Genomic DNA, 17,511 nt, shown 5'->3' with positions numbered 1-17,511 from the left:
CCTCCTCTTCTTCTTTAGCTTTGGCCTATGGATGTTGTTTTTTTTTGCAGCTTGGCAACAAACAGGCATTAGGTCACCAACTGGAATGGAGTGTGCAGTATCTTTGCAATTTAGGAGCAATGATTTGCATTGATGATTTGGTTTCCAGGGATACCTGATTGTGCTGGGACCCACACAAATGGGATATGTTTTACCTTTTACAAACTATTCTTTAATTAGTGGACAAAGGTTCATACAGTAGATCATGATGATGACTAACTGTACATGTCTTAATGCTTGTGCGTGCTTATAGAGTCACTACATGAGTATTTAGGGTTGATCTCACCTGTTCAGCCCATCTAAACTCCATCAGCATTTAAAACTATAAATAATCTAATTTTTCTGTGTGCTAATTACCACCTGATAACTGGGAATCACCACTGCTGACCTTGTTACATATGTGGACCCTTTACATCAATACAAATCCGTAAAAAGTCAATATACTTAAAATCACACAATTACAGAAAACAGAGCAAGAAGAATGTGGAGACAATGTTGAGGGCAGGAAATTGCTATTTGGGTTTACAGTATTAATAACTGTGTCTAATTCACAAAACTTTAGAAGATGTTGTAAAGCATTTTATAATAAATTGAATTTGAGACGAATATTTATTTATTCCTTTGTTTATTATAACAGGGACAATGACCAGTCTGTCCCAGAATTAGCTCAATAGCTAAATTTGATCAGCAGTCCCTGGGCAGGCAAATCACATTTACATATATAAAAATCCACATTCGTTCCCCCAGCACTCGTAAAGTTAAATCCCCAAATGGCAAACTATTCCTTGAAGTAGCCTATGGAAGTAGCCTACTGCTGCGCTATCTGAATTTCCCCATGATTCAAAACAGACAAGTGAGATACGGGTAAATGCACTCTTTTTTCTTGGACATACAATTGGCTAACGTTACGCATTATGTGCTCAGCCGTTCTTCCCAGAGTGGACAAAGTTAACTGAAAAAGCATACTAAAAGCATAGATGTTTTTGAGAGAACTTGGTGACTCATTTAAACGACGTACAATATTACGTCACTTCCGTAAACAGGGATCTTTACCGTTAATGAATAAACACGTTAAAATCTATTTGAATAATAGTTTCTACTAAATTACACGTATCAAATACATTACAAAGATACACAACTAGCAAGACAAAATCAATGAAAAGGGGGGTTTCTTTTTCAGCACATCGCTGTGGGCTGGATTTGTCAGGGGGACGTCTCCGTGTTTCCTCCTCCAGCTCTGCGTCGTGCCGTGCCGTGCCGAGCCGTGCTGTGGATGGTAGGGGGAGTGAGTTGTTTGGGGATGGTGGGCCGGGGCGTCGCGGCTCTCAGCTCGGCTACTCGATATCTTGCTAGCATACTGTCGCCTGCCCGCATCCAGTATGGTTTGTTTACCAGAAGAATGAAAAATAGCGATTATCATCGTGGCAGCTGCTTCTGTTGGTAAATATGAGTCATTCATAACTGCGGTTGTCATCGCTGCAGTAATGAGATTTTTGAGCTTTCGTTGGTAAACACAAGGCCTTTTAGTTGTTAGATTATGCGGTATAGTATGGGGGTTGAAAGGATGGTCTCAACAACACTAGCTATAGCTAACTTATGTTTCCGTTGTCAGTCAGAAACGAGGTGCGTGTGATTTATATAGGTGCATATCGTGTTTTTGTGTTGAGAGGATGAAGCTAGCTTTAGCTACAACACCTTGTCACCTGAATAACTACCGTTTTGTTATTACTGCTCTGTCAAATTAGCAGACGTCCCCCCGAAGAGAGTGAGTAACTATGGCTGAACAAGAGCTTTGTCCTCACCTGGACTCCATAGGAGAGGTAACCAAGGAGGACCTCCTCCAGAAATCCAAGGTGGGTTTTCATTCATTTACTTGGAATGTCAAAGAAGCCCAGTTCAGGTCATTGGATGTGTGTGCCATGGTCTACACGTCCCTTAAGGTTGTTGTAGCAGCCTTGTACCACTTTAGTAATAACCACATGAGTTGGAATATTTGCTCTGCTATGTTGTCTTTATTGGGTATTGACAGTGAAAAGCATCCTTGCTAGTGTCAGCTCTCACTCTTCCTGAGTGAACTAACATGTCTTTCTAATTGCATTTCTAATATTTTATTTTGTTCCTTTGGATTATATTCATGCTGCAGGGGACTTGCCAGTCTTGTGGTGCAGGGGGCCCAAACCTGTGGGCATGTCTGCAGGTAAGGTCCTTTAAAGGTTTTGAATCTTTCTTTTCAAGGGTTATTTTGCTGGTTTGTGCACCTTGTCACATAAATGATTACATTACATGATGCAGGCGCAACTAGCGCTGCATTTTAGATAAGGCCAGATGAAGGCCAGATGAATGCTTAATAATTAATCAGTAGTAGCTGTCAAACTTAGGCAGGCAAGCAAGTGCACAATATAGCAGTTACAGCTATTAATTTAGACTCTGACATTTGACATTCTAGTATGGAATTAACTTAAAGATTAAGCCAAGACAGGAAGATATTGTGACGTAATGTCTTTGTAAGATAGAAATGAGGATTCAGAAGCCTATCTAATACAGTGTCTCTGCTCTGTAGAGTGACTGCCCATATGTTGGTTGTGGAGAGTCCTTTTCGGATCACAGCACCCTGCATGCACAGGTAAAACCTTCTCAAACAAAACATTCTTGTCCGTGTGTCTCCTTGCTGGATGGTTATGGGAGGAAAAATGTCAAACCGAGTCCCTTGAATGATTGCGAATGTGTTTCCTTTAGGCTAAGCAGCACAACCTGACTGTGAACCTGACGACGTTCAGGATCTGGTGTTATGTGTGCGAGCGGGAGGTATTTTTGGAGCACAGGCCTCCGCTGGTGCTTGTACCTGCTGCTCCCCACCACTGTAAAGCCACAGAGCAGGTATGACTTTGCCTTCTCACCGGTCTCCCGTTTAAATCCCTAGTAATGCCATTTCAAATTCACACAAACCTATTCCTTACTCCCCTTCATATTTATAGTATATTTTAATATATTTCCTAGGAAGCAGCTCCTCAGCCAGTAGGTCACCCACTAAAAGCAGTACCAATTGCTGTGGCAGAAGAAGAAGGTTCCGATTCAGAGGATGATGAGCTTAAACCCAGAGGTACTGTCAACCTTTATTTTTCTAAAGAGTGCATTTTGCATGTGCATTGGCAGGGCTCAATCCGAGGGGCGGGATAAACGGTTGTCTGTCAAATTCCCTCTGCACATAATAGGATAGCGCTACAACCAGGCAGAGCAACGAAGAAGGTAGCGAAGCTAGCTGATAGATTAAACTTTTGCCGTATCCGGGCAGGAAAACTCCGAACACATCTTCCTTTCTTAAGAATGATTTCTGTGCCGTCCTTTGTTCTTTTCTCAAAGAAAAGCTTAACTCCAAGTCTTCCAGAAGACTGCTGTTCCCAGCAGCAGCAGCAGCAGCCATAAGCCCGCCCACTGACTCTATACACAATGTGATTGGCCTGACCAGAGTTTGGTTTTTCCAGCTCGCAAGCCAACGGAGAGTGCCTAGACCCCCCTGGCTGCAAATTAAATTTGCTGCCGCTAGGGTGCGTCTAGATTTCTAGGCTATAGTTACTAGTTATGTTTCCTTTAAACTAGAATAGCATTGATAATTATCCCTTGATAAGATAAGAAAAACTTTGTCTGTCACGAGTAACAGAAATTCCTCTTTGACAGGGCAGCTCAAATGACATAAAATACGTATAAGAAACATAAGATACGTGTATGTAGAAACAGTGTAAACACACTGACAGTACAAACAGTGCAAAGTGCAAAACAGTGCAAAAAGAAGACTAAATGGAGTGGGAAATGTTACCTATGTGTGACTGTTCAGTATGGTGATGGCAGTGGGGATGAAGGATTTTTTTGTATGTTTTTACGTGCCAACAGGACTTTATAACGTCGACCTGATGGCAGTAACTGAAAGGATTGGTGGAGGGGGTGGGTGGGATCCTGTATGATTGTAGTGGTGTCCTTCATTGTAAATATAATAATATTTATATTAATATAATAAATAATTTGTTCATATCTAAATTACTTCGTTTGTACACTTTTGCATTCTCTGGGAATAAAAAAAAGTTTGTTTCTCCTGTTTGTAGGCTTGACAGGAATGAAAAATATTGGTAACTCCTGCTACATGAATGCCGCTCTTCAAGCCCTGTCCAACTGGTGAGGTCACTTCTTGTCATTACATTTGGTCAGTGGCCAGGGGTGTGGCTCTTTTTTCTCTGTTTGTTATTTTGTTTTCCTTTAGCTAGGCAGTTGTGTTGACACATTTGTTTCCTCTCTTTCCTCACCAGTCCCCCTCTCACTCAGTTCTTCCTGGACTGCAGCGGATTGGTCCGGACCGATAAGAAGCCTGCTCTCTGTAAGAGCTACCAGAAACTGATCTCAGAACTCTGGCATAAAAAACGGTAATAAACACATACAAGTGACATAAAATTACTCGTTACAAGTGACGGAATGTAGCTATACGAGACTGTAATGTACTAATGATTCTGAATCATATACAGTATATTGAACTAACTCTCATGGCGGCTACCCTCCCAGGCCCAGCTATGTCGTGCCTACCAGTCTGTCTCATGGCATCAAACTAGTAAACCCCATGTTTCGTGGTTACGCTCAGCAGGTAGGGGCAAGCAGCCAGCAGGTAACTACACCTGGCATCACTCAACAGCTTGATACGGTCTAGTTCTTTTTATTTCTAAACTGTGAACCCCTGTGTATCTCCCTCACACATTTCCTAAAAAATACTGTTATTTTTGCTATTATCAACTACATTTATTATTAATAACCAAAGGCTTGACTTGAGTTGTTCACTTCACTTCAGTTTTTGGAGAATTTTAGTATTTTGCTTACATCCCCAGAACCAGACAAATTGTTACATCTCTCTGTATAAAACAGGAGGATCGATATGACCTAATTTCTTTGGTAATCGCAACATTAGCGACTTTATAATTGCATAAACTACAATATGTACTTATGTTTGTCCATTCAATCCTCTTAGAGATGTTTATTATTGTATTTCTTAAAACAGTAGTTCAACATTTTGGGAAATGTGCTTTTTGCTTTCTTGCAGAGGAGGAGTAGTTAGCTTAATTTAGCGCAGTAGAGGTAAACAGCTAAGGTAAGCTAACCATCTACTGCCTGTAGCTTTATTTTTTGCACACAAAAATGTGAGCGGTATCGACCTTCTCATCTTACTCTCACTCTCAAATGAGTGCATTTCCCAAAATGTCAAACTATTCCTTTAACTTTAGAGAGGCTTCTTGATCCAATAGATGTCTAGTATTTGAGCCAAGTTAGGCTAAACTTATATCTCAACATACCTTCAATCTGCATGCAGAAACTTTAAAAAAAGCATCTGCGACTTTGTCGGACTCTGTGGAAGGAAGAAAAACTGAATTATTTCTTGAAATACACAAACAACTCAAATGAAACCTTGGAGTTTGTCTGATTCTTTGTAATACAATAATTATGTTTAGAAATGGTTTCATGTTTTACTCAGGCTTATTATATGTTTAATTGGAAGTGTCTGATTTTGTTTGACTGATAAAGTCAAACAAAAAGTTTTTAAATGATGAGTTTTACATGTCTTCAGTGGGTATGATTAGGTCCTCCTTGTACCACTTCTTACCAATGTAGAAAATGGGTTTTTGTTGCAAACAACACATACAACATTACTCACACATTTCTCTGTCTATCTTCTTGTTTTGAAATAGTCAGTCATCGTCTCTGCAAAACTCCTGTCTGTGTTTGTGTACATGTAGACACACTCATGCATCCTCATTTTGGGTGAATGCAATGTGCTTTTCTTGCTACAGGACACACAAGAGTTCCTGCGCTGTCTGATGGACCAATTACACGAAGAGCTGAAGGAGCCTCTGGCAGAGTGCAGCATGAGCAGGGAGGGAAGTGATGGGGAGGAGATAAGAGACGGAGACCGTTCCCCGTCTGAGGATGAATTCTTATCCTGCGACTCTGGCTCCAGCAGTGACCGTGGGGAGGGGGGAGGAGTGGGTGACGGCGAGCTCCTAATGCAGGATGAGTGTGACGGGGTCAGGTCAGCAGCAGGGGGGATAGTGGGCGTCGGTACCGGCGGGGTGATCTCGGAAAAGGAGAGGCTGAAGGAAAGGAGAGTGTCTGGCTCACCCCTCCGTGGAGGCTCGCAAGAGATGGATGAGGACGCTGATGTGGATACAGCAGCTGAGGAGGGGGTTCCTGAGAGGGGAGAGGAAGAGGAGTTAACGCCAACCACAAACACTGAGGTCCAAAGCCAAGAAAATAACCAGTTATCTGATACTGGGCAAGGGCAAAGCCTGAGCAGCAACACCTCTGGTATAAGGCCAGCAGGATTATGAAAGTGTATTTTTCAACTTTATATCCCTATCATGTGAATTATGTCTCTAACACTGTCAATTCTCTGCATCCGACCTGCTGTTTTCTAGAGCCAGACAATGAAGCGTCAATGACCCAGTCCCAGTCCACTCCCTGCAGTCCTGTGCGAACCCTTCAGGAGTTGCATCCCAAACTGTCCTCTAGTCCACCTCGCTCCAGCCCCCTCCGCTCTGCAGGACCTGCATACTCCTTTAAAAAAGGTAAGGGCATTTTCAGAATCTGCAGCAACATTTTATTCTATTTTTGGTGTTAATGCAGTCAACAGTGGTGGTCTTCTGTCCGCCACATTATACACAGACATTCTTTCGCCTGCTTTTCCCTCATCCAACGACATCAACAATATTAAGTTTGTCCTCTAATATCCTCCTCCGCGTCATGAATCTTCCAGCTCAGCTGCTGCTCAGTGCCAGGAAGAAGAAACAGTCTCACTATCGCAGTGTGATCTCTGACATCTTTGACGGCTCCATCCTCAGTCTGGTCCAGTGTTTAACCTGTGACAGGGTGAGCTGTGCTTCATCCGTTTTAGCACCAGAGGGAGCCACATATTTAGTCAGAAACCACAGTATATTTACTTGACAAATAATATCTATATTTTTTGTTTTAAGTGAAATTTAGATTAAAGTATGTCTGGTGTAATTGTGTCATTTCAGTATTTTTTATGATTAGAATTAACAAAATGCATGGAAATCTTAATTGAACAATTAACAATTAATTTTAACCACTGGTGTTTTGTATTTTTATTAGTATTATTCACATATGCTTTTTTTTAAAACACAGATGTGAAATGATTTCTCATTGACCACACCGTGATATGTTTAGATTAGCATTCATTTATATTTTATAAACATATTGTTTAAAGCTCTACTCTCACTGATAGAGGCATGCTGTGTAAACCAATTCTATGAATGTGTGACAGGTCTCTACTACAGTGGAAACCTTCCAAGACTTGTCCCTCCCTATTCCTGGTAAAGAGGACTTGGCCAAGCTCCACTCCTCTATACATCAGAACCTTCCAGTCAAAACAGGCGTGTGTACCGAAACTTATGGCTCGCAGGGCTGGATCTCCTACATCATGGACTCCATACGCCGGTCAGTGGGCCATGTTAAACTGTCAGAGGAGAAGTCAGCGTGTTTGAACACGTGAATTCAACAGATTCTAATATGCTGAGGTCATTGAAATTATTTAGTGAGGCATGTTTCTGGCAAGAGGCTTCATTTAACATGGTATGACTTTGTTTGTGATTAACATAAAAAACATACAATTCTCAACATGAACACATAACAACCCCATTCATCATCACTCACCCAGACAAAAATCAGAGAAAGAATGCAAGTGGAGTCAAGAGTGTTTTGTTTTTTCAGATGTCATGCTCAATTAATTTCTTATGAAAATCCACATCATCACTGAGGATTGAAATCAACTGAAATGAGGGTTCCAAGAAAAGTGTTAGGTGGGAACATGGCTCCAGTCACTTCTCTTTACAGAAGATTCTACTGTATGTTGTTGTGGAGGCCACAGGTGTGCAGATGAGGGCATGTAGATATCAAGAGGGCTTTGCTAGATATGTCAAGGCAATGCCTGTGTCCTTCCATTCTGTTTGCACTTTAACTTGATCTGGAAGGATGTTGTTCTCTACTGGCGTTGTGAGGTGGATCAGCACGTTGCTAGTCATAGGAAGTAAAGAGATACCACAGCTGATTCCCTTTAATGATAAACTACCTTCTTTGAAATATATAGTGACAATCAGCCCCTTCCTTGTTGGGTTGGGTTTCCAGTTACTAGACCTGCACCATGAAATGATGAAGGATAATGGTTAGATCTTTGCCCTGACAGAATTCAGGAATTCCTTCAGGGCAAATGTTTGAGTGGTTCATGCAGTGAGAGGGCTTTAAGGGCATCCTGGAGTCAGTCCAGGACTGATGGGTTGGTGGAGATTATGTAGACTGAGGAGGGCTCTGAAAAGCTTGACCCACTGATCCAGGATAATATCTGAGTGCTGAGCCTCCAGATGACGAGAAGAGTAATATTGCATTTTTAATGACTGTAGAGGGTTTTCAACGGCGTAGTAGAAAGTGTAGTTATTGTCTATGCCAGCAAAGCAGTGGGTTTCCTGAGATACCTCTTATTTTGTGAGTTAACAAGAGGGTTGCATGCTGCTCGTTCAATAGAAAACTAGAATCACTTCCTGTGCATTTGCCCATACCTGCACTATGTGACCTGTATTCATCATTGTAGATATTGGGACAGAGATGCAGAGACAGGCCTCGGCATGATATTTGATCATCTTCCGTCAGTTCCCAGATTTCAAAAGCACCGTCATAACAGTGCTGGTGATGTCATTTGGTGAATCTAGTGGTTTCTGAAGTATAGCTGAAGGATTGTGGAGGTGAGCTGCGTTGTCAATAGGGTTGGGCATCGTTTTGATTTTAACAATTCTGATTCCAATTCCGATTCTTCCTTTCGATTCCGGTTCTTATCGATTTTGATTCTTTGAGGGCTGGAGTTGAAACAGGTCACATGCTTATTTCACAAATAAGAGGAAAGTTTTATTTTGTTTCAATAGTGATTTACAGTTTTACCGGATTTTCTTCAACGTAAAATAAAATAAAGCTACACTACAACACAACAAGCTTGCCGCTACGAAAACCCGAACTTGCGCATGTTAAATTTGGAACCGATAATCGGATTTGAAACCAAATCTTCCAAACGATTCCAATAAAGAAAAGATTCCACTGGAATCGTAATTTTTAAAACGATTCCAAGTTGGAACAGGTTCTCGATGCCCAATCCAAGTTAACAAACTTAACAGACAACACATATCTTCTCCACACAACCCTGTTCTGCCATAGAGCCTTGGTGCTGAGTATATTTCTTTGAAGAAGGGGGTACACAGTTCCTGCTTCAACAGCCATCTGAGGAGCAAGCCTTTCAGGGGAGATCCGGTGTATTTGGGCCCTTCGAACTTGCCATCTAAGACCCTTTCAGGAGCTATTATCGCTCCAGGCAGCATTTCATTTGGGGTCATTTAATCATTACAAGTTGCCGACCCACATGAAGGTCATTTTTGTCAGTATGATCACTGTGAGGAGACAGACTAAAAGAGGCTCTGTGGCTGTAATGGTTACATCTCTTTATATTATGCCTCTGAACAGGTTCGTAGTTTCATGTATCCCCAGTTGGTTTTGGGGGCCCATGGTGACCCTAGAGGACTGCCTCGCTGCCTTCTTTGCTGCAGATGAACTCAAAGGTAAACAATACTACACTGTGCTATTTTACTATAATACTCTAGTTTTTATATGGGCTGTACTCGGGATTTCGTACACATGGCTCTCACTAACCGTTACCAAATTCGTGAAATACCTACAGTGCGTTTTTTCAAACCACATGCACTAACATGCATGTGCGGCCAGACCGGCCATCAAAACAAAGAACAGAGAAGCTCGGATTACAACACACACAGAGAGAGAGTGACTTCATTCTCTGCCAATACTCCACTATATCTTTACATAGTAAACATTTGTTTACTGCTTTATTAATATTCTGAATATAGAGTACATAACTTTTAAGTGATCAGGTGTAGGTGAGAAAATGTATGTCAGAAGTACCATTCACATCCATTCTTTTTACAGGGGACAACATGTACAGCTGTGAGAGATGTAAAAAGTGAGTATGTATTGTAAATCCAAGTGGATACATGAATTAGAACTAGAGAATTTTTCACATTTTAATGCTTTAAAAACCCTTAAAACAAGGGTATTTTTCATTTAGATTTTTTTACACAGTATTTTGTTTTCTACAGGTTGAGAAATGGTGTCAAATATTGCAAAGTACTTAGGCTTCCAGAGGTATGATCTCCTTCTTGCTGCAGATAACAAGTTTAGTTCTGCTTGTGGCTGGCTTCATGAAGTGTTATTTGTTTGCGTAGATTCTGTGCATTCACCTGAAACGCTTCCGGCACGAGGTCATGTATTCGTTCAAGATTAGCAGCCACGTATCCTTCCCGTTGGAAGGCCTCGACATGCGACCTTTCCTGGCTAAAGAGAGTCCATCCCAAGTCACCACTTATGATCTGCTGTCAGTCATTTGTCACCATGGCACTGCAGGAAGTATGAGATAACTCAATGTTATTTCAACATGGTTAACATATTTTAGAGAATCAGCAAATGTGGTGTACATGTTCATGTACGTTCTTTTTCTTACCCTTTTTCTGGTGCTGCAGGTGGACACTACATAGCTTACTGTCAGAATGTGATCAATGGCCAGTGGTATGAGTTTGATGACCAGTATGTCACAGAGGTCCATGAGACAGTGGTGCAGAATGCAGAGGCCTACGTGTTGTTCTACAGGTAAGCATTTAAAAACTCCATCATAATACATAATCTATTTATTCAAAATTATGTTACAGACTGTGTTTCTTCCTGGACTCGTGCAGGAAAACTAGCGAGGAGTCGCTGCGAGAGAGGCAGAAGGTGGTGGCTCTGGCCAATATGAAGGAGCCCAGCCTGCTACAGTTTTACATCTCCAGAGAATGGCTGAACAAGTTCAACACTTTCGCCGAACCGGGCCCCATAAGCAACCACACATTTCTTTGTCAGCACGGAGGTGTGTGATACAATCTTGATCTGAAAAATGTGTTGTCGACGTCAAAACCCTGCCTTATCACACTGAGAAAACATGCACATGCTTCCTTAAAGGCAGTGGTGTAGTGGTCCCTGGAGAAGTGGGTATACTCTCAGTTTTCACCTTTTTTTTTTTTTTTTCTAAAGTAGTCCAGAAAAAAGCCCTGTTTTAGAAACAGTGACATGTAAGACTATGATTTAGTTTACCCAAAAATCTGTCATTTCTACTTGCTCACTATTATAAAATGATCATGACTTGATTAGGAGCAGTTTGTAGTTACTACTGGTCACACAAGCAGCCTGGATGAATGTAAAATGTATTTATCATGAGGCAAATATGGTGTTATCTCTTCTCCTCTAAATGTGCAGTCATATTGCCACTGGCAATTTGCCAGTAGTTTAAAATAATGATTCATTTGGAAACCACCTTAAAACTTACCTCAGAATGATGTCTTCCATCAACTGGGGTGGCACACCCCCGCTTGTGTTATTTCTTCATCTGTTGTTTGGTCTGCTGCCGTTATCGTAGTCAAGTGGCACCGGCACCTGAGGTTTCACTGGCACCTGAGGTATTAGCGATATTTTCCTCGGCATGACCCGCCCTACTCTGCCTCTGATTGGCTCATCAGTCCTCATGCCTAAAGTTAACCAATCTAATCAGTGAAAGCAGCGAGTACCAGCCAATTAGAGGCAGAGGAGGGTGGGTCATGGCTTCACTATCCTTGAGGAAAAAATGGGCAATCTGGCTCACAGATATTACTGAATGGTGCGCATCAGGGGGGATTTAGAAGTGGGTATACGCAATGCTGACTGAAAAATAAGTAGGTATACGCCGTATACCAGCGTATACCCTGGACTACACCACTGCTTAAAGGGGACCTAAAACCAGCCTACAACCATTGGGGCTTTAAGGAAGAGGAAGAGATGCTTTTGAGTTGCATTATGGGAAATGTAGTATCCAGTGTTTTTGTAGTATCCAGAGCTTGACAAAACATTAGGAACTTGAGTCAGACGGTTTCAGTCTCTGCGGGTTACATTTCGACCATTCTATAATCAATCAGTTTCTTGTGGGTCCTCTAATTTGTGAAATAATCACTTGAGTACCCATTTAAAAACAAACAGACAATAGCAAATAACCTCACAGCAAAATAAATGCATATTATCCGTTGGAAGTCATGTTGTCGATCAGTAGCAATTAGCTCAATGATTTATTTTTCCAAGTTCTTACATTTCAGGCTTTCAAAAACAATTTTCTGACAAATCAATACATTTCACATACAGTTTCCCAAAACCTGTTGCTACCTTCTCTACACATATTTATTTTGCCTTATTATTCAGCTGTTTGAATTATGGACGGTGCATTGAGGAGGTTTCTGGCATCTCGAGATGTTTCAGCTCTTAAAACAAATAATTCTTGTTCATGTTTCTTTTAGATTTATGGTAGTTGGCTAGTTTACATGTCTTACTGGATAATCCATGGCTTTATTGCTTTTGTGAGTTACAGGCCATCACTGTCTAAGAGGACAGCAGGGATGAGGGAGGGGATTTTGTGTAAGAGGAGAATAAATTCATCATAGTTGTTGGAATTTTTACTGGTCTCCAGTACGGGCCAGAAAAGGTCATAGATTTCTCCTTTAATTTAAACATTTTATTTCTGTACAGGGATTCCTCCTAATAAATACCAATACATAGATGACCTGGTTGTGATTGTTCCTCAGAATGTGTGGGAGTACCTTTTCAACAGGTAAATATGCAACACATTACCATTTTACATTACCATTTTCATTTTGAAGGTGTGTCTAATCAATATTTCTATATTATATGGATCAAAGTAATATAGTATATGGATCGGAAAGTAAAACAAGTAGGAATGTAGTCAATGTCAAAAGAGGCGGTCTATTTTAATTGAATGAATCTGATAATTGTTTAATCATAGCTGAAGACATATGTAAGAAATGTCCCTGCAAAGTGAACACATGTAGCTCTACAATAATGTAACAGAAGAATGTATCTGAATTGATCAGCGCGATGGCAAAACCTGTAAACGAAGGCCTTAGCTGAACATTGATTGGAATTCATTTGAATGCATATTTTCACATTCATTTGTTTCCATCAATTGGTGTTTCTGTCCTTAGTTTTGGAGGCGGCCCAGCCGTGAACCACCTGTATATGTGTGCCACCTGCCAGGTGGAGATTGAAGCTCTGGCTAAACGCAGAAAAATGGAAATAGACACCTTCATCAAGGTAAAAGCCTGTATTCTGCAAGGGCTTACCTGTGCTTAAATGTGTCTTCATGCTTTGTGTTGGATGTTGAACGGGTTTTCTCTTGTCTGTAGCTGAACAAAGAGTTTCAAGCTGAAGAGGCTCCGATGGTGATCCTGTGCATCAGCATGCAGTGGTTCAGAGAGTGGGAGAGCTTTGTGAAGGGCAAAGACAATGGTATGACCCTGCAGGAAAACAAACCGTAGTGCATTAATGTTCTTCATCTTTCTGCCTTTGCAAAATGATGATGATTTTATGATTTGTTTTCTCAGAGCCACCTGGTCCCATCGACAACAGTAAAATTGGTGTTATGAAAGGAGGGCACATACAACTGAAGCAAGGTAAACCGCAGCACTGGTTGTAAAGCCGGAAATGAGAAAAACAATAAAGCCAATAAACCATTTCTTTTATGTTCATTTCTCCCCTCAGGTGCAGACTATGGTCAGATCTCAGAGGAGACCTGGCAGTACTTGTTGGGTATTTATGGCGGAGGCCCTGAGATCGCAGTGAGACAAACCGTGGCACCGGCTGACCCTGACAGCCTTCATGGAGAGAGGAAGATTGAGGCAGAAACCAGAGCACTTTGAGATAAAAAGAGGTTGGGATGTTTACTTATTGGGAAACACTGTAAAATCACCATAATCCAGACCTCACATTCCTCTTCCTTCATATACACAGACTTGCATTCAATCACGTCTTTAAATATACTTTTGGGTGCTGTGTAACATTTTACTGGAAGCCATGGTCTTGGAGCTGCTCTTGGAACTAGCACCTTTTCCACCCACTTCGCTTACGTCAACCACATGAGCTCATAAATTCCTTCTGGCCAGCAGAGATTAAGATAGCCGCAAATATGGCCAAGAATAATAGAGGCAGCACATCCAGCTCATAAATGGCTGTAAATCCAATCTGAGTGTTTGAGTTGAGGGCCCATTAAAGCTTTAGTGCGTAACTTTTTTATATTAATGAACGTCCGTTACATTTAAGCGATTGCCAAATGAGTTGCTACAAAGCTAATTAAGACTATCAGCTCCACACAACTCTCTCTGTATTTCTCAGTATGGCTGTTGTTTAGAAACTGTCCAGTGACTTTTCGTGCGCAGAAAATCGAGTAAAGATAAATACCTCTTCTGAAGAGTCCTTCATGTTTTTTTAATCCTCCGTGTCCTCCTTGGCTACTAGCAACTGTGTGGAGGAGGGGTGGTGGGGGTGAGCGATCATGGAAGGCTTGTATCATGTGGACATGCACAGTTTTGTTGTCATTACTTAGAATTCCTCATGGGGGCGACAGAAGCTACGCACTATGGCTTTAAGGGGGCATTTGTTCTAAACTTGTTTTTCATTTTCCCCAGGTATTCTGATTCCCCTTTCTACTCCTGCCCTCGCAGGAAGCTGAGGAATTTGCACCTTGGTGAAGAATCCTCGCCGTGAGCACTTTGTAAATGTAGCAACGCATCATTTTGAAGCTGTGTCGCAAGAGGGTGAAACGGTACTTAAATATAACATAGGTTATTTATTGGATAACTCTGACCCTCAATGTTAAGGTGTAAAAAAAAACCAAGATGTTGTGTCACATCTCTGGAGCTGTTTTTGGTAGCTATGGTGTTTCAGTGGCTGCTGTAGTGACTAGGTGTCAGATACTGCAAAACTGGCAGACAGCTGCTGGTGTCATGAACCAGTTACTCAGGAGGAGAACAGAACTACAGGCTGATGTTTGGTTTAAGGACTGAACTGTTTTTCCATTGGAAGCAACAACCAAGAGACGTTAACATGCTTTCTGTTGTTTGCCTGTTTACTAATCACATAGCAACAAGTTCAGAAAACAAGTGAGATATATTACATAAATCATACTCTTGCACCTACAACCTTAAATACAGTCAACTGAGCCCTCAGGAATGGAAGTCTTTTGTTTGTTTGAACCAGCAAAATGATCAGATTAACAAACTTTTAAGAAAATATCACAGCAGGTTTGTGTCCAACCACAAAACACGCATGTGTTCCAAATACTATTTTCAGGGTGTATTTGAAAAACTTCAAAATGCATTTAATTGATACTCCTTTATTTGGACCTGTAAGGACATTTCACTGTCGAGTTTGTTTGCTCAAACGCACAATAACATATTTTCTGTGATCAAAATATTCAGTCGCTCCTGTACAGCACTATCCATAAATGGGCATATACGCATAGAGATATATGGCTATAATTTAAAAAAAAAAAAAAATAACTAATTGAAGTCATATATGGCAGGAGTTAAGTAAGAAGAGAGGAGTACATATCTTGTGCAATAGCGGTAAATTTGCCAAAGGGATAAGAAAATCCTGTGCAACAAATATTTTGGCTTTTCGAATAAAAACGTACATAATTAGTTTGTATTACTTCTGAAACAAAAGTGAGAATTACCTCATTTTAGTTCTTTAAAAGAGATTAAAAGTGCAGTAGGGAAGACTTATAAAACTAACTTTCTGTCATATTTGCTGAAAGTGACCCTATGTTCCAGTAGAACTACATTAAGCAGGTAATTAAAAAAAAAATCCGGCTCCTCTGGCACCACCTACAACCTGTAGTGTGATATGCAAAAATCCACAGCTCCCTGTTCAGATGCACCAATCAGGGCCAGGGTGGGGGGGGGTGTCTAACTGTGTGTCAATCACTGCTCATGCACACACATTCATTCTCCCTTGTGGGGGGAGGGGCTTAGGAGACTGTTTTGGGCTTTAGCGGAAGGGAGGGAGGGGGGCTGAGATGTTGTCGATGTTTAAATTTTTTGGCTAAGTCCTGGATCTTCACAATCCTACCTACAGCACCTTTAACTAAAAATGACGTATAATGTACCTGTTTAAACCAAGAGAGGGCAATATTTTCCGATGTAATATTTAGAAAGTAAGAAATAATCTGACATCACAAATAATTAGCACAAACATGCACAAATCCCAAAAACAGTTAAGGTAATATAGGACTATTATTTGATTGATCAGGTATATTTTCTCATGATATCTTAATTGTGCATGTTTCGTTAACGGAAAAAATTAAGCTGTACCATGTGGTATAGGTTAAAACACATGTCTTCACTAATTGAGACACCATAGCTTGTTTACCTTAAATTCTATTCTAAGGTTTGAACACGCCCACCCACACACGAAGCAATCAATCAAACGGCCCCCTAACTGCACTGCCTAGTGTCGCAAAAATTTGATTCAGATTTGTCTTTCTCCTCTTTTTTTTGGAGTCACAGATCAGACTGGTAAACAAGAGTGTTGTGCAGTTTCTTTTTTTTACATTTCTGAGGAATTAAAGAGTCAGTCCAAGCTTAGCTAAATAAACCACATCCTCCTCTTATCTCATTGTAGATAAAATCACATGCTTGCCTTTTTTTCAATGTACAGATCTGCAACATTTTAATCAATTAAAGCCGAGCATCGTGGTAGAGTGAGCAACATATGGGAAACAACATAACATGTTGAGTGTAACTGTGCTTTTCTGTTATATTAATAATAAATACCAATTTTAAAAGACCAAACTAGAAAAAATGTAATCATTTATTTTTTTGTTAAATTGAATTATATTAGTTATGTTTATATAGCACAAGTCATTTAGACTGTTTATAAAATTACAAGATAGTATAAAAAATGAAAGGTTCCTTATTTTTTTAGTCGATTAGAATTTACTGTTTGATGGTAACATCCCCTGGCATGTTACATAAAGCACCAATGCACCAGTAATAAAATCTATTTAGTTTATAAATAAATCATTAATTATACTTAGACATGCACAGAAATGCCTCCAGAAATCAGATACCCACTTGGATAAATACTGCTACTTACCAGTCTAAACAGCCACAAGACGTGTCAGCAAAGACAAAGAGTGACAGCATCTCAAAGCCTATTTGTGAATGGAAAAGAAGCAAAAAACAGTTTTTTTCAATACCAAATGACTAAGAATGAACACTGAGGTTAATTGTTTAGCTGCCATGCAGTATTCACACAGAGATACAGTAGTTCTTACCTTCTGCTGCTTGCTAGCTGTAGCTTTATGTTAAGCGTACAAGACACGAGAGTGGTATCGATTTTCTCATCCGACTCCCAAAATGTCAAACTTTTCCTTTAAAGATGTTGAAAGAAGTTAACATGCATAAACAAGCTGCATTTTTCAAGTTTCAAGTTTGTTGCTTTTCTACTTAGATACAATGTTAGTTT

General features: G+C 40.5%; 1 protein-coding gene and 1 long non-coding RNA gene across 6 annotated transcripts; one reads left to right on the top strand and one right to left on the bottom strand.

Moving 5' to 3' along the window:
* The first annotated feature begins 1,108 nt into the window (after positions 1-1,108).
* On the top strand, positions 1,109-15,671 carry usp20 (ubiquitin specific peptidase 20). 4 transcript variants are annotated; one of them, XM_035991580.1, is made up of 25 exons: positions 1,109-1,479; positions 1,788-1,892; positions 2,183-2,236; positions 2,600-2,662; positions 2,776-2,916; positions 3,037-3,139; positions 4,137-4,206; positions 4,338-4,451; positions 4,588-4,687; positions 5,862-6,375; positions 6,486-6,635; positions 6,824-6,936; positions 7,352-7,524; positions 9,589-9,683; positions 10,066-10,099; positions 10,236-10,281; positions 10,362-10,542; positions 10,656-10,782; positions 10,869-11,038; positions 12,718-12,799; positions 13,191-13,299; positions 13,392-13,494; positions 13,590-13,658; positions 13,747-13,915; positions 14,670-15,671. In XM_035991580.1, the coding sequence occupies exons 2-24, from the start codon at positions 1,815-1,817 to the stop codon at positions 13,902-13,904; spliced, it is 2,847 nt and encodes a 948-aa protein (XP_035847473.1). In that variant the 5' UTR covers positions 1,109-1,479; positions 1,788-1,814; the 3' UTR covers positions 13,905-13,915; positions 14,670-15,671. The 4 variants fall into 4 exon arrangements, with proteins under 4 accessions (XP_035847473.1, XP_031173605.2, XP_035847472.1 ...); XM_031317745.2 differs by having other exon boundaries at positions 1,785-1,892; positions 4,588-4,666; XM_035991579.1 differs by having other exon boundaries at positions 1,785-1,892.
* On the bottom strand, positions 5,483-13,560 carry LOC116062940. Of its 2 annotated transcripts, XR_004895034.1 has the most exons (4): positions 13,329-13,560; positions 10,637-11,058; positions 10,377-10,533; positions 5,483-6,258 (listed from the first exon to the last, which is right to left on the bottom strand). It is a non-coding gene; the product is annotated as an uncharacterized LOC116062940 (long non-coding RNA). The 2 variants fall into 2 exon arrangements; XR_004895033.1 differs by lacking the exon at positions 10,637-11,058 and having other exon boundaries at positions 13,329-13,425.
* Positions 15,672-17,511: the final 1,840 nt, after the last annotated feature.

Source organism: Sander lucioperca, chromosome 14 (genome assembly GCF_008315115.2).
Source record: "Sander lucioperca isolate FBNREF2018 chromosome 14, SLUC_FBN_1.2, whole genome shotgun sequence".
NCBI lineage: Eukaryota > Metazoa > Chordata > Actinopteri > Perciformes > Percidae > Sander > Sander lucioperca.
Note: the sequence above shows the minus strand (reverse complement) of the source record. Positions and strands in the feature narration are given on the sequence as shown.